Source organism: Pangasianodon hypophthalmus, chromosome 11 (assembly GCF_027358585.1).
Source record: "Pangasianodon hypophthalmus isolate fPanHyp1 chromosome 11, fPanHyp1.pri, whole genome shotgun sequence".
Taxonomy (NCBI): domain Eukaryota; kingdom Metazoa; phylum Chordata; class Actinopteri; order Siluriformes; family Pangasiidae; genus Pangasianodon; species Pangasianodon hypophthalmus.
The window spans coordinates 10,324,876-10,340,021 of NC_069720.1; the positions used below are offsets into that span (position 1 = coordinate 10,324,876).

Genomic DNA, 15,146 nt, shown 5'->3' on the forward strand with positions numbered 1-15,146 from the left:
CATTTTGGATTAGAATATTTGCCATGAGTTAAGTAATCACAAAGAAGATCTTGAGAAACTTAGCTAGTGGTCTAAATATATTAATTTGTGGCCACACCTTTTAAAAAAAGAATTACCATGTCACCTCAATGAATGTGTACATTAATACTTAGCGTAAGAGCTATTCAAGAGCAAATCCAGGTTTACAATTACAATTTCGTCTAATAGGAACTGCAATCCATATTTATCACAAAACAAGCGAACAAGTCAACACAACTAACAAGTCTACATAACTAGAACAAAACTGGACTGTTTAACTCTGTGAGAAATCCTCATTTAAAACTGAAATCTATCTGAATGTCCAGTTTTCTTTTTTGTTGTGACACCACATATTTCATTCTGACTGTTTGCTTCTAGCGTATGATACTGACTCCATTAGCACACCTATCATCCCTTTCAGACAATAACACAATTTGAAATGAAGTGAGACAATGGAGAAATTTGAGTGTAATTTGAGAAATATAATTAGACAGAGTTATATCAGAGTTTTGATAGAATAAACACACATTATGTTATTGCACTCAAATGTAACAACTGTACTGTAGGAATGGCATGAGTATGTATAAGTATGTGCATGTGTGTGTAAAGTCACCTCCTGCCACTCGTCGGTCTCCCAGGTGGGGACACACTGCACCTGATTGCAGGCCTGAACCTCTGTAGGGCGGGGTCCTTGGCACTCAGAGTTTGACGCTGGCTCGCTGTGATTTGCTCCTACAGACCTCACACACCACACGCTGCGTGTCTGCAACCCGACGCCACATGACACCGAGCATGCGTTCCACATGCTCACCTCCCATCTGAGACAGAGTATTAATACACACTTACAGGTCAATGTCAATGCTGGTCTCTCTCTGTCTCTTGAAGGCAACTCATTATGAAAGCAATCATGTGTAAGCAAGTAAACACAAAAACAGTGGATGAGAGCAGTGCTGAATGTGAGAAACACACAGACACACACACACACACATCTGAAGGAACAGACTGGTTAGACAGACTGTTTATGAAGCCAAGCCACATCGCAGATGATATATTCATCTGTTTATTTTCTCATATTACCGTTTGCTCATCATTCCCCTACTCACACATTCACACACAACAGAATGTCCTTTAGCCTCTCCACAAAGAATAAGCTCCTGCCAATCAAAGTATACAAAATACAGATGAACTCACACACACAAATGCATGCACACACACACACACTCACACCTGCTACAAATAATCTATAGAATGTCAATCCCAGTGAAGGAGGTGTGTCCTCTTTACCTGTCAGTCCCAGTAAAGGAGGCATGGTTTTTGTACCTGTCAGTCCCAGTGAGGAGGCGTGTCCTCTTTACCTGTCAGTCCCAGTGAAGGAGGCATGTCCTTTTGTATACACCAGTCCCAATGAAGGAGATGTGCCCTCTGTACCCATCAGTCCCAGTGAAGGTGGCGTGTCCTCTGTACCCTTCAGTCCCAGTGAAGGAGTCATGGCCTCTGTACCTGCCGGTCCTAGTGAAGGAGTCATGGCCTCTGTACCTGCCGGTCCTAGTGAAGGAGTCATGGCCTCTGTACCTGTCATTCCTAGTGAAGGAGTCATGGCCTCTGTACCTGCCGGTCCTAGTGAAGGAGTCATGGCCTCTGTACCTGTCATTCCTAGTGAAGGAGGCATGGCCTCTGTACCTGTCATTCCTAGTGAAGGAGGCATGGCCTCTTTACCTGTCAGTCCTAGTGAAGGAGGCATGGCCTCTGTACCTGCCGGTCCTAGTGAAGGAGTCATGGCCTCTGTACCGGTCATTCCTAGTGAAGGAGTCATGGCCTCTGTACCTGTCATTCCTAGTGAAGGAGGCATGGCCTCTGTACCTGTCATTCCTAGTGAAGGAGGCATGGCCTCTTTACCTGTCAGTCCTAGTGAAGGAGGCATGTTCTTTGTACCCATCAGTCCCAGTGAAGGTGTGGCCCCTCTTCCCTTTGGTCCCAGTAAAGGCTCTTTCCTAATCCTCAACATTTTGTCTATTAAAACTGAACTATTTTTGTAATACTCAATCACATCATTTCAAATTAAATGACTGGCTGTTTAAATGTATATTTCACACATGACCATATGCACTGTAATATCTCAGACGCAGAGATACACAGGCCTACAATAAGATACACAGGACTGTGTTCACAAAACACACTCAAAAGAAGTAGAAAGGTCTAAAATATAGTGGTATTATACATTTAAATTACAACCTGATACTGACTCCATTGGTACCATGAGTCTTATCCCTAATGCTTTTAGTCGATACCACCACACCCAAAAAAGTCTACACTACGACTATGCACTATTTAAAAAAAGAGGCCATAATCCAAGAACAATTACAATTTACTCTGATGTCACTGTAATACACATTCATCACACTAACACAAAACAAGTGATGACCGCTCTGAACCTCACTACCCCAAGAATGGCAAGCAAGTATCATTGAATCCAACGGAAATTGTGAGTGCATTGTAGCAAAGATAATGAGAGCTATAAAACATGAGGTAATGATGAGACTTTATCTGAAACTCATAAAAGTATGATGCCTTCTCTGGATCTCATAAAATACTCTAAAATATTAAAGCCGTAATAAAAAACATTAAAACTCAGAAAAAGATGTAGTCGATGACAGAATTGTTTTTAAATCAAATGTTGGTTAAAAATCAAACTATAACACATGGTTCTCAAATGTCAGCTGGCTGACGCCACTAGGAAAAGGTCAGTTTTATTCTGATGTTCTACTAAGATTTAATTTGGATTTTGGTCCTGAACATGGCACAGGCCTGCATGTCTGTCTGCATTTGGCCTAAAAACTTCACCTTCAGTGCATTATATTACCTGTTATACCAGTACACAATAAATTACCAGTACACAAGGCACCATGTAGCTACACATTTGGCAATTATCAGACACAATCAGCTCCAGAATTATTGGCACCCTTGTTAATTAGCTTAATTTCACATTGATAATATGGTAATCTTACATTTAAATAGTACATTTATTCTAAAAACCCTATCAAAAACCACATGTCAATTACTGGCATCCATGCATTTACTATATTGTGTAGCCTCCACTGCCAGCCCAAGAGCACTTTTCCTATAATACTTGGTGAGACTGGAGAAGGAATACAGAGCAAGCAACCTGAGACTCCTCAATACAGACTCTCTTCAGATCCTTCAAAGTCCTAGATCCTCTCTGTTGTGAACTCTCGTCTTCAGCTCACCCAACAGATTTTCAGTAGGGTTTGGGGACAGGGATGGCCATGTCAAATGTCTTGTGTGGATAAGAACATATTTGGATCATTGTCCTGCTGCATGATCTGACCATGACCCACTTTTAACTCCTTGGCAGAGGCAGCCAGATTTTCCATAATGCCATATCTCCTGCCTTTGGAGGAAAAACAGCCCCACAGCATCACAGATCCTCCACCCTGCTTAACAGTGATTCAGGTCTCTTCTGTATAATGATCCTTCTTTTTATGCCAAATCCACCTTGATTGTCACTGATTGTCACATTTTGTCTCATTACCACAAGACCAGGTTCCACTCAAAGTTCCAGTAGTGTCTAGTGAACGCTAGGTACGTTTGTGGTTAAAGAAAAGATTTATTCTGCCATACTTTCCAAATAGTTTGTTGACATAGAGGTGGTGTCTAATTGTAAATTTAGAGGTATCCTCCACAGATTTAGAGCAAATCTCCACCTGTGATCCTTGAGAAAAAAAATCCTGATTTTTTCAAAAATCCTGAGAATTTTTGAAAAATTCCTGAGAATTTTTTTTTTCCATTCTAGACATCCTTGTCACTCTGAACAGGGGAAAATACATTCTCGTCCTCTTCCAGGCAGTTTCATTACAGCTCCAGTTAATGATTGTCCTAACAGTGGATATGGGCATTACAGTTGTGTAGCTATTTTTATAATCATTGCCTGATTTATGAATGTCAACACACTTGGTTTTCATTTATTCACTAATCTTCCCCATGATGAATGACTAAAGGAATTTGGCCACTGTGAAATAGGGAGTCATGAATGATGTCTTAGGATTTCCTAAATCTTAAAAATATATTAAAAGAAAAATCCTTAAAGTAGCATATGAATGGAAACAGTTATATTTCAGTTATATTTTGTTCATAAGAAAGTCTAGGGGTGTCATTAGGTGTGAGTTTGTTAAAAATTAAAGTTTTTTTTCTTTTAATAAATGTCACTTCAATTGAAGGTTAGATTTCTCTTACGTTTCAGTGTGAGATTAATCTAATTAATATTTTTGCCTAACCTTCCCAAGTGTGCCAATAACTGTGAAGCTGGTTGTAAACCTATTATGTAGTTTTTTAAAATCATTTTATCAGAACACCCATCATTTTCAATTACTTACTGTTGCCCACCTGTTACTATGTACAAAATTATGTGGGAATGAGCCACCATAGGACCACCACTGAGCAGATATTATATGGTTGGTAGACTATTGTGATTTTTAGACACTTTAATATCATTGCTGGGTTCAGAACAGTTTACCAACCAAAAACTACATCCACCCTCCTCTGGCTGCTATGCCTTCCACAGTGTCAATACTTTCTGTTTTCAGCTTTAGTGGAAAGTCATCTAATCCTTATATTTTACTTTTCAGCTAAGGTAGGAGGCAAAACGTCTAATTGGAGTTAGTACACTTAGTCAAAGGCTTGTAGTGCAACACTGAGTTCGTGCCAAGACCAAATGCTGCAGATATTTCCTGAAAGCAGCCTGCTAGAGCCATTTCACGGATGAGGACGAGGCTGGGGGACACTGAATACCTGAGAAGATAAATTAATGCCATTTCCATCCTGGCCCTCTCACACTCAACTCAACATGAATATACATCTCTTTCATTCATTTGTCCTATGTAACTATTTCATATGTAATTATGTTAGTCACTGTAGGCATCATTGTGTTGTTTCTTTGTTTCATAGTCCATGGCACAGGTTGATTATCGCCTGCTCTGGAATTTGAGTCAAACAACAATTTCCCAAGGTGGGCATGAGATCATTTTCACATCCACCCATGTACATCTTGTTCTGAACATAGCCATGGAAGATATTAAGATGAGAAGACGAAAAAAAATTGGAGGTTTATTGGAACCACATGTTTCCTGGGTATGTTATTAATTATATCCAATAATTCTATAGATTTTGATGGAAATACAGACCTGGTTTTGTCAATCCTACCAGCATGTTTGTCTTAAACTGTGTGTTTGCTGAAGTTTCCTGTCTTTCTTTGTTCAACAGAATTATAATGGCTGCCATGCACCCAAAATCAACTGAGTTCACTTAAAGTTCTACTGTTCATTTCCTATGGAATAAATGCCTCTATACATATTCCCATGAGACTCCACTGTCCTTATATGTGATGTTACTCCCCAAACTACAGTATTTCCTGTTTGAAGACAGTTCAAGGTTGTAGTAAATACAACTAGAAAACAGACATTCATAGTTCAAAAACAATAATTTAGCAACAGGACTTTTCAATTAACAGACATGTAGATGGTATGTGTGAATAAGATGCTGTTTCAGCTGTGATCACTTGTAGTTTACATTGACGTAAATAACCGTAAACCAGATTGCTTTTTTCGAGAAACTCCCTCCTAAAACTTTGTCAGGTTCTCATTAGTCAGATCATCTGTGGTTGGTTTTGCCATGCGATGAGTGCAGCACAGAGCAATTTAGCAGCATGTGTATTTCTGCTTCTCAATCGGAGCCATAAAGATGTCCTGCCAATGTTTCGGTAATGTAACTGAAGTTCTGTGATTGGCCCGACTGCAATACGAAACGACCCAGATTATAATTCTCCATCGGCCATCTGATCCAGACATTCTGTCTCGCATTGTGTTCCCATCTAAATATTTTGCAAAATTTAAGTGAATTTCAGAAAATATGGCAAAAGACAACACGAAAAGACATTTGTTTCCATGAACTACTGTTATGTGAAAGTTCTGAAAAAGACAAATATGACATCATCAAAAAGTATCAGCCAAAGGCTGGAACATATTCACTATATTCATTATGTCATCATTTATTCCAGAATCTGTTTTCATCAGCTTTTATTGCATCATCCCTTTGTCCACATGCTTTTAGACCTCAGACACGGTTCAGAAGGTCTGATTTTCGCATCCTGGTTTTCATATGCACAAATTTTAAAATAACAATAGGTCAGTGGTACACACACTTCAGGTCAAGAGAGCCATGTTATCTCCTGGACAGGGGCAGCATGCTTCAGCAGATGTTTAGCAGATGTGTACTTGTTTGGTTTTATTTATTCGGCTAATACACTGGTGAGTATGTTTGCCGTTAATAATCCAGTAGAACCAAAAAGGAACATGGTCTTTTACAATGAGTAAGCTATGTTGTGGTGATCTGCACTACTGGCCACTGGAAATGTAATTACTTGGGTTTGGGGAAAAGCTTCAGAGTTTATTGGACATTTTGTACTTATAAAACCTTAGTGACAAGAAGATGATGTAATCATCAGCAAGTGTTAGGTTAACTATGATGGTTTTCATTTTTGGAAGTCACTGAATTGTTTAATCATAGTAAGCCTAGGTGAATCGACTTGCCATAATCTTTGAGATAGTTCGAGATGGTTCTGAGAAGCTTCATCATTTTTACTGAAAACTGGGGAAATTCCAGCTATTACATGGCTTTTTCCACTTCCGCATTTAAAAACAGGCGCATGTCTAAATGGGAGTCAAATGAACTTGGGATTTTAGTTCTAGTTCATTTTCCACCATATTGATAATTGACTGAAACAACCATGGTGAAATAGTAATATTGATCCTACATTGGAAGAAGTGGTTGGATTGACAATGTTCCTTTGTCTGATTGGTCGATGGGTTAAACAACTTTTATTAGCTGAGATTAAACTTATCAGAAAAGGAGCTGTTTTTTTTTTTTTAACAAAATATTCTTCTCTAATAAATAGTGGATAGGTGTTTTTCCATGTACACTGTGCCAAGTATAAGTATTCCACATCTTGTACTGTTACAACCCGGTACATACGTGGACTTAAACAGGATTATATGTCATAATTCTACACAAAATATACACATAATATTGATGTGGGGGGGAAACCAATTCCAATTTTCAAAATGAGTTACAATTAAAAAATGTTGTAAATGCATACGCATTCACTCATATTGTTGTGAAACCAATAATTAGTCCTGCTGTTTGATTAGATATGTTCTCTAACCAACTCTGGGGTATCTCAGGCATATTTATATATAAGTTTACATGACACACAGACAAACTCCATTCAACTAATTATGTGACTAGTTGCCCTAGAACTAATTTAGGGGTTTCACAGGAAAAATAAAGAGTCAATACTTATGCAATCGCAACTTTGCATGATTTTATTTCTAAATAATTTTGCAAACTATACTGATTTCCCCCATTTCAATATTATGACCTATTTTGTGTAGATCCTTTGCATTCCTGATTAAATACATTTCAGTATTTAAGTATCCAGTATAAGGGGGTGAATACTTATGCAAGGCACTGTATGGTATTGTATGTTTTCTACATTCGTATGCATAACTATTAAGCAAAAACAGTGATGCTACACTCTTAAAACTGGTTCCTCATAGGTACTTGGACCAGACAAGGGTTCTTATCCCATGCCAATTGTAAACCTTTTGTTTCAGGGACCAACAGAGAACCTTCAAGCATTCCTGCAGATTCATAAACCCACATTTAAGGGTGCTAGAATGTACCCCAACCAGACTACCAATAGGTCCTGGAATCTTTGATAATGAGAATAGTTTTAGTTTTCTGCTGCCACAGGTTCTGTTACTTCATGCAGTAACAACCTTTTGTGTGTAATTCACACCTGTCATATCATGGAACTCATTATGGTCGCACGACTGTCACTAGAATACAGCGGTGTGAGTTGGTTTAAAGAGGTTGTAAGAAGATGATCAGTGCTGTGTCAGATGCTCCTCTGTTCAGACATGGTTAACTCAGGTTTACACATACAGCCTCCTCCACTTCTCTTTCAAACTAATTGTCTTCTTTATTCAGAATGTGGACATTGTTTTACTCAGAAGAGTATTTCTCTCCATTAATATTTGGATAGACTGCTGAATAATGTCCTTTGTAAGTTCTAGGACAGTTTAGGACATGCTTTGTATGATTTAGACCCAAGTTTGTTAATTCCTCTTGGACTGAACTATGTATATTACAGTGACTCGCATAAGCGCACGCACTGTATGCTGCTCCTGTTGTGCTTTGATATCTGGTCTTTTGGGCAGATGATTTTCCATCAGGACATTTACCCAAACTCAGCAAAGCTGATGAAACCCTTCAGATAGGTAGAGAAATGTCTTCAAGATTATAATACAAGCCCAGTGGCATTGATTTACTACTTACTATTAGACCTGTGTATAGTTGTGGTGAGTTATTACCTGGCAGGACAAGGCTGAGGGTTGCACATGCGCATGATGGTGCGGGGTTTGAGTGACTCATCACAGAGTGGATCCTCCACCAGCTCCCGTCGCCCAGCCCTTACACAACGAATAACAGCCATCTGCCTGCCTGAGAGACAAAGGGATACACCATAATTGGAAGTCAGAAAGCATCTTAGAATACAAAGATTTACTGTTTGAATGATGATTTGTTATGACTGTAAAGGCAGAAAAAAGTCATTTCTCATAAACTGACATCTTGTGATTAATGTAGGGGTGTCAGAAAAAGTATAACACTGAAAATGTTTACTGACTCTCACAGAAGAGAACCTTAGACAACATCCTTCACTGATTAAACTCTCTGTATATGCTGAAATACCTTTTCACTTGTACCAGCACCACATCCTGCTGTGCCAAGAATAGTTTCACCACCCAGATGATACCTGCTCAGCGGTGGTCCTTTCCAATAATAGATGAGTACAGGGGGCAGACAAATTGTGTATAGCGAAAGATGGGCTATGTAATGGTATACCTACAAAGAACACCTATATGGTAGGTGCAGCTAATAAACTGCCAAAAAGTTGCAAAATGCTGTAAGTATGCAAGTAGCATCCACAATCATATGTTTCCATATGATTACATGCATCACATTTTGAACATTATACTCATTACAGTCAGAAATGTATAGATCTATGAACTACTGGTAACTATGTTGTGTCATGGAACACAAATATCACGTTGACGTTATCAGACCGGGTCATCTTCCCCCAAGTTCTGAGTTACTTCTTTCAGATTACTTCCTGATACATAGCATATATAAGGCCAACACATACACTCATCATCCACTTTATTAGGAACACCAGTACACCTGCACTTGCATGCAGTTATCTAATCAGCCAATCGTGTGGCATCGAGCTTCAGTTAATGTTCACATTAAAGATCAGAATGGGGAAAATGTGATCTCAGTGACTTTAACCGTGGCATGGTTGCTGTTGCCAGATGAGATGGTTTGATTATTTCAGAAACTACTCATATACTGGGATTCTCACACACAACAGTCTCTAGAGTTTACACACAATGGTGCAACAGACAAAAAACATCCTGTGTGCGAAAGGTCTGCAGGCTCAAACACCTTGTTGGTCGGAGAGATCAGAGGAGAATTAGCAGCCTGGTATGAGCTGACAGGAAGTCTATAGTAACTCAAATAAGCACTCTTCACAACCATGGTGAGCAGAAAAGCATCTAAGAATGCACAGTACATCAAACCTTGAGGTGGATGGACTACAACAGCAGAAGACCACATTTGGTGCTACTCCTGTCATCCAAGAACAGGAATCTAAGGAGTCCAAGGAGTGGAACCTGATGTGGTCTTCCGCTGTTGTAGCCTATCCACCTCAAGGTTCAATGTTTTGTACATGCTGAGATGCTTTTCTGCTCACCACAGTTGTAAAGAGTGATTATTTGAGTTACTATATCCTTCCGGGCAGCTTGAACCAATCTGGCCATTTTCCTCTGATCTCTCTTATCAACAAGGCATTTCCACCCACAGAACTGTCTCTCACTCAGTGTTTTTCGCAACATTCTCTGTAAACACAGAGACTGTTGTGTGAGAAAATCCCAGGAGATCAGCAGTTTATGAAATACTCAGACCAGCCCTTCTGGTACGAACAACCACGCCACGGTTAAGGTCACAGAGATCACACTTTTTCTTCATTCTGATGTTTGATGTGAACATTAACTGAAGTTCTTGACCTGTATCTGCATGATTTTTTGCATTGCACTGGTGCCACAGGATTAGCTGATTAGATAACTGCAAGAATGTGAAGTTGTAAAGTTGTTCCTTATAAAGTGGACAGTGAGTATATACTGCTTAGTTGCAAAGTCTTGCCAACTTCAGAGTCTGTGTAATTTCTGAGCCATGTACATTGTGAATCCTATTCTGACCCGTGCCTTGACCTTTGACTACTCTTCGGATTTGCCCCTTTCTGTGTTTGACCATTGCTATCATTAACACACTGAGCTCTGGATTGTGTTTTTGGTTTTGATAATAAACAAGTTGCACATTCATCCTCAACCATCGCCCAATTCATGCACGTTACACCAATATTTAAAGGCACTGTACATTTTAGATCTGTGCACACACACCACCTGTGCACAAACACTTCAAGAGTATCAGGAGTCGGGAAGTCAGGAGTATCCAAAGCATATTTGCATCAATATTATTTATTTAACTGGGATTACTGGAACAGCCTGCATACAGACTTACCTAAAGCACAGGAGACTGAGCATGCTGTGAAACCCCTATACTCCCAAACATAGTTTTTCTTGGAGGATTTATTCTGATTTTCCTGTGGGTGCTGTGGAGGATCTGGCAATTTGGAGCAGGCTTCAAGGGTGCAGGGTCTCTGGAGCAAAGGCTTATCCTCACCACACTCCTCATCTGGAAGGTCCACCTCGGCCTGAGTGAAGGAGAGAAAGACTCTGCACTTCACAGTGCGCTTCTGTATGCCCACGCCACAAGACACACTGCAGGGAGACCACGGGCCTGGGATGAAGCTGAATGCACACATGAAAACAGTAAAAGTAATTAAATGTGTCTTAAACATCCACTGTAAACATGCACAATTACCCCAACCAATTAATTGAAAAGAACCAGCACTACACAGATGTTATCTGGGTGGTGGTCCACTCTTAGCAAAGCTGTGACACTGACATGGCAGTGTGTGTTGCTGGGAAACCAACCGAATATATCCAGCTTACGGCAGTGCTGTGGTAAGAAACTGACATAGAAGAAGGAATAAAGAAGAACTGACACAAACCTATGGAAATTGATGAGTTATAGTGTCTAACTATACACCTACCAGGGGCAGCAACAAGGTACATGTTTCTAAAAAAGTGGCAAATAAGTGTACACATCAGTGTTCAAATACGCCAGCAATACTGATGCAACTGATGCACTCAAACCAGCACCACACACACTATAATGTCAGTGTCACTGCTGTGCTGAGAATGATTCACTATCAAAAAAACCGAACAAAACAATATATGTATGTGTGTATAAATGTACATACAATATATATATATATATGCATTCACAGTTAATAACTACATACCAACAAATGTGCTAAAGTATAAATGGTACAATGGAACAAGATGGTTTGGACCCATTTGGTTCAAAGCAAATCAATACAAAGTTATTCTTATATCATCCAATTGCCTAACCACAGTGTATTCACAGCCACTTTATCTTCTCATGTCAAAAGCACAAATTTAAAATTATATTATATAATATTTTACATTAAAAATAGCAATATAAATGCACAATATATCATGTATATTTGATTAGGATAATTCTAATTTTCAATAATGTAGGTCCATTAATTATAACTATCTTTAAATAAATCTTATATACACAGTGTAATCAGGACAGATATTTGATCTGGAACTATTCATTTAGCATTTTTTTTTATTCATTCTGTCATATTAGACCAAACACTTCAAGACCAAACCACAGATTCATATAACTACCAATACAATATAAAGAGGAATTCTAATGAAAGAAAAGTGATCTGAAAATAATGGAGGAATATGACATTAAAAATAGCTGTAATTCAGGCCAGAAAACATTATGTGCCAGAAAGGAATTGCAGGAAAACAATATTAATAGACATCACAAGGACTCATAATGAACCACAGAATGAGTTCGCCATGCAGCATTACAGACGAGTGGAAAACAGCCTTTACGGAAAAGCGCTGCCGAAATTTAGAGCCTATCCAATTCATGTGTAATGTGATTCACTGTAGGAGAAAATGAAGAAACAAGGACACAGAGACAGTGAAGGGAAGAAGGAAGATAGACAGAGGAAAAGAGGTGGAGAGACTGAGACTGAGCAAGATGTAGAAAAAGACAATGAAATGGAAAGAGAAAGACAGGAAGGGAAAAACCACTGTGACAGTGACCAGGATAAAGCGGTTACTGAAGATAAATGATGAAAGAATGCACTTATAATGTACACTATATACCCCATATGGTTTTACTATTGTATACTGCAAACAATCTTGTATCGTATAGTGTTTATATTTGAAAACCATGCGAGTAGAAACATGTGCATGTGGCTGCAGCTTGGCTTGTGTAGGACTGACATTCGGTCTATACTCATTATTGGCCTTCCTCTTTCTGCATTACCCTGATTTTGCTATAGAGAACCCCATGCCTGTGTTATAGGATTGTGGTTTTTCAGCTGTGGGCATTTAGAAATAAAACAAACTTGTGATGGAGAAAGCAGACTTTAGCAATGATTTGTCAAAATGCCCCATTTAAAACTTACTGTTTCTATTTCCAACATGAAATGTGGCCCAATTATTTTTAATAAGAATAAAAATGTCATTTTAAATGTAATTGTTATATAGTATCTGTCAAAGATTTAAGCACACACAGATTATTATAATTATTATTATTATTATTAGTAGTAGTAGTAGTAGTAGTATTGCTCTATTCTACATTTAGATCAAATGTAAACACGTCAGAACTACAAAAAGATGTGGGCAAAAATGTAATGATAAATATTTTACCAAAATATTTGATAATTATGTGCCATTGTAAAAAAAGGATGAATTCATTTCACTATTATCAAAGTTTTTGTTTTTTTCCACACAAAAGAGATTCCTCTCCTGTGGAATGCTGACACATTAAATTTAACATATTAAATTTAAATATGCTGATAAATTAAATAGCAGCAGGTAGGTTAATAAAAGGTTTCTTTTATTTGTAAGGACAGCACTAGACCAGACTCCTTCTATTTATTTTACTACCTACTGACAGAGAGAGAGACCATCTTTGCATTCCAGTTGGCAGGCAGCATTTTTGGGCAGATATTTGCTCACTTCTGTGATAAAGGCTCTCCCATCTGGGAGGCAGCTGTCCTCCTTTGAGTTCCCTTATTTTGGCTAATTTTGGGGTCCTTCTACTTGCATGCAATCACATAACTCCTTGAGTGCCATGATAGTATTAACAAACATGGCCATAGCCATGACCCCTCTGACCCCGGACATGTACTCTTCCAGCCCCTCCCCATATAGCATGTTCATCTTGCACCATGGTCTCTTGCACTTCCGTATTGTTTTACCCTTGTTATTGTGTTGCATTTTTGTATTTTTGTATTCTTCATTTCTCTATCCCCCTTGACTTTATATCTTTGATTCTGTGTTTGCACCTGACATCAAGACAAATTCCTAGTACTGTAGAGTGTCCTTTACTGTACCTGGCAATAAATTGTTTCTGATTCTGATTCTGATAACTGTTGACCAGTGGATATGTTAACAATGTACAAGTGAATCACCTCTTAGCTGACACAGTTGTGTTCGTAGATTGTCAGAAAGGTTTCCGTGTAAAATTAACTAGCAAACTTCAGAGTCTGTATAGAATGCTGACTTGATACCCTTACCAGTTAGCTCAGTTAGCTAGCCAGCTAGATAGCTCTGCAATTCAGTGAATAGTAATCTACTTGTGGTCAGCACCAGAAAGATAGTTGCTACTTGCATCCCTCCTTGGCAAATAACAATAACTAAACTTTATGTGTAAAAGTTATTACGTATGATGACATTGAATGGTGACCTGAGCAGTGATCTTCAAGGAACCAGCTACTAATTTTAGAAATTTTAGAATTTTTGTACCCACTTACACAGCCTGCATATGGAAGGAACTAGACGAGTCAGCGGGCATGATTTCATGCACCTGTCCGAATATTGATGATGTTTCAAGCCACTGATTGAAGATTTTTTTTTGCTCTTACTTTGTTTAGGGCGTGTCTCTTAGGCCCTACATATTAAGATCTGTTAATTATTTTGGCTTCTCACAAAAAAACATCCAAGCTCAACTAAATCACCCCAAACTATGTGGCAAAAAAGCACATCAACAAAAGAACACCATATCCATGGTGAAGCATGGTGGTGGCAGCATCATGCTTTAGGGCTGCTTTTCTTTAGCTAGAACTGGGGCTTTTATCAAGGTGGAGGGAATCTTGAATAGCTACAAATACCAGCCGATTTTAGTGCAAAACCTTCAGGTGTCTGCTAGTAAGCTGACAATGAAAACGAATTTCACCTTTCAACATGACAATGACCCAAGACATACATCCAAATGAACAAAGGAATGGCTTAACCAAAAGAAGATCAATGTTTTTTAATGACCTAGCCAAAGGCCAGACCTGAATCCCACTAAAGATCTGTGGGGTGACCTGAAGCGAGCTGTGCACAGGAGATGCCCTTACAATATGATGGATCTAGAATGTTTTTGCAAGAAAGAGTGGGAAAATATTGCCAACTCAAGATGTGCCATGCTGATAGACTCTTACCCAAAAAGACTGAGTGGTAGAATCAAATCAAAAGGTGCTTCAACAAAGTATTAGTTGAGGGATGTTCATACTTATGCAACTGTAAGTTTTTTATTTTTCCTTGTTTTTCCCTACAAATGTTTCTGATTGTTTTTCACTTTATTTGTATACTTTGCAATTTCACATTAAAGATGGGAAAAGTTCTGATATGATTTATCTTGGTTTCATTTTTTTACATCACAAAAACCTGCCATTTTAACAAGGGAGTATAAACTTTTTATATCCATTGTAAATGCTATTATAAATTGCAAACTGACTTACTGTAAAGAAATGACCTGGTGCAAGGGGACAG

General features: G+C 38.6%; 1 protein-coding gene across 1 annotated transcript in view; it reads right to left on the minus strand.

The window, feature by feature from the left end:
* The window catches only part of adamtsl3 (ADAMTS-like 3), a 193,502-nt gene that overhangs the window by 36,192 nt on the left and 142,164 nt on the right, over positions 1-15,146 (minus strand). The window contains exons 16-18 of the mRNA XM_026930622.3: positions 10,729-11,018; positions 8,463-8,592; positions 632-836 (exon numbers count right to left, since the gene is read on the minus strand). Of these exons, the coding sequence (XP_026786423.3) occupies positions 632-836; positions 8,463-8,592; positions 10,729-11,018 (625 nt within the window). The remainder of the gene's footprint in view (positions 1-631; positions 837-8,462; positions 8,593-10,728; positions 11,019-15,146) is intronic.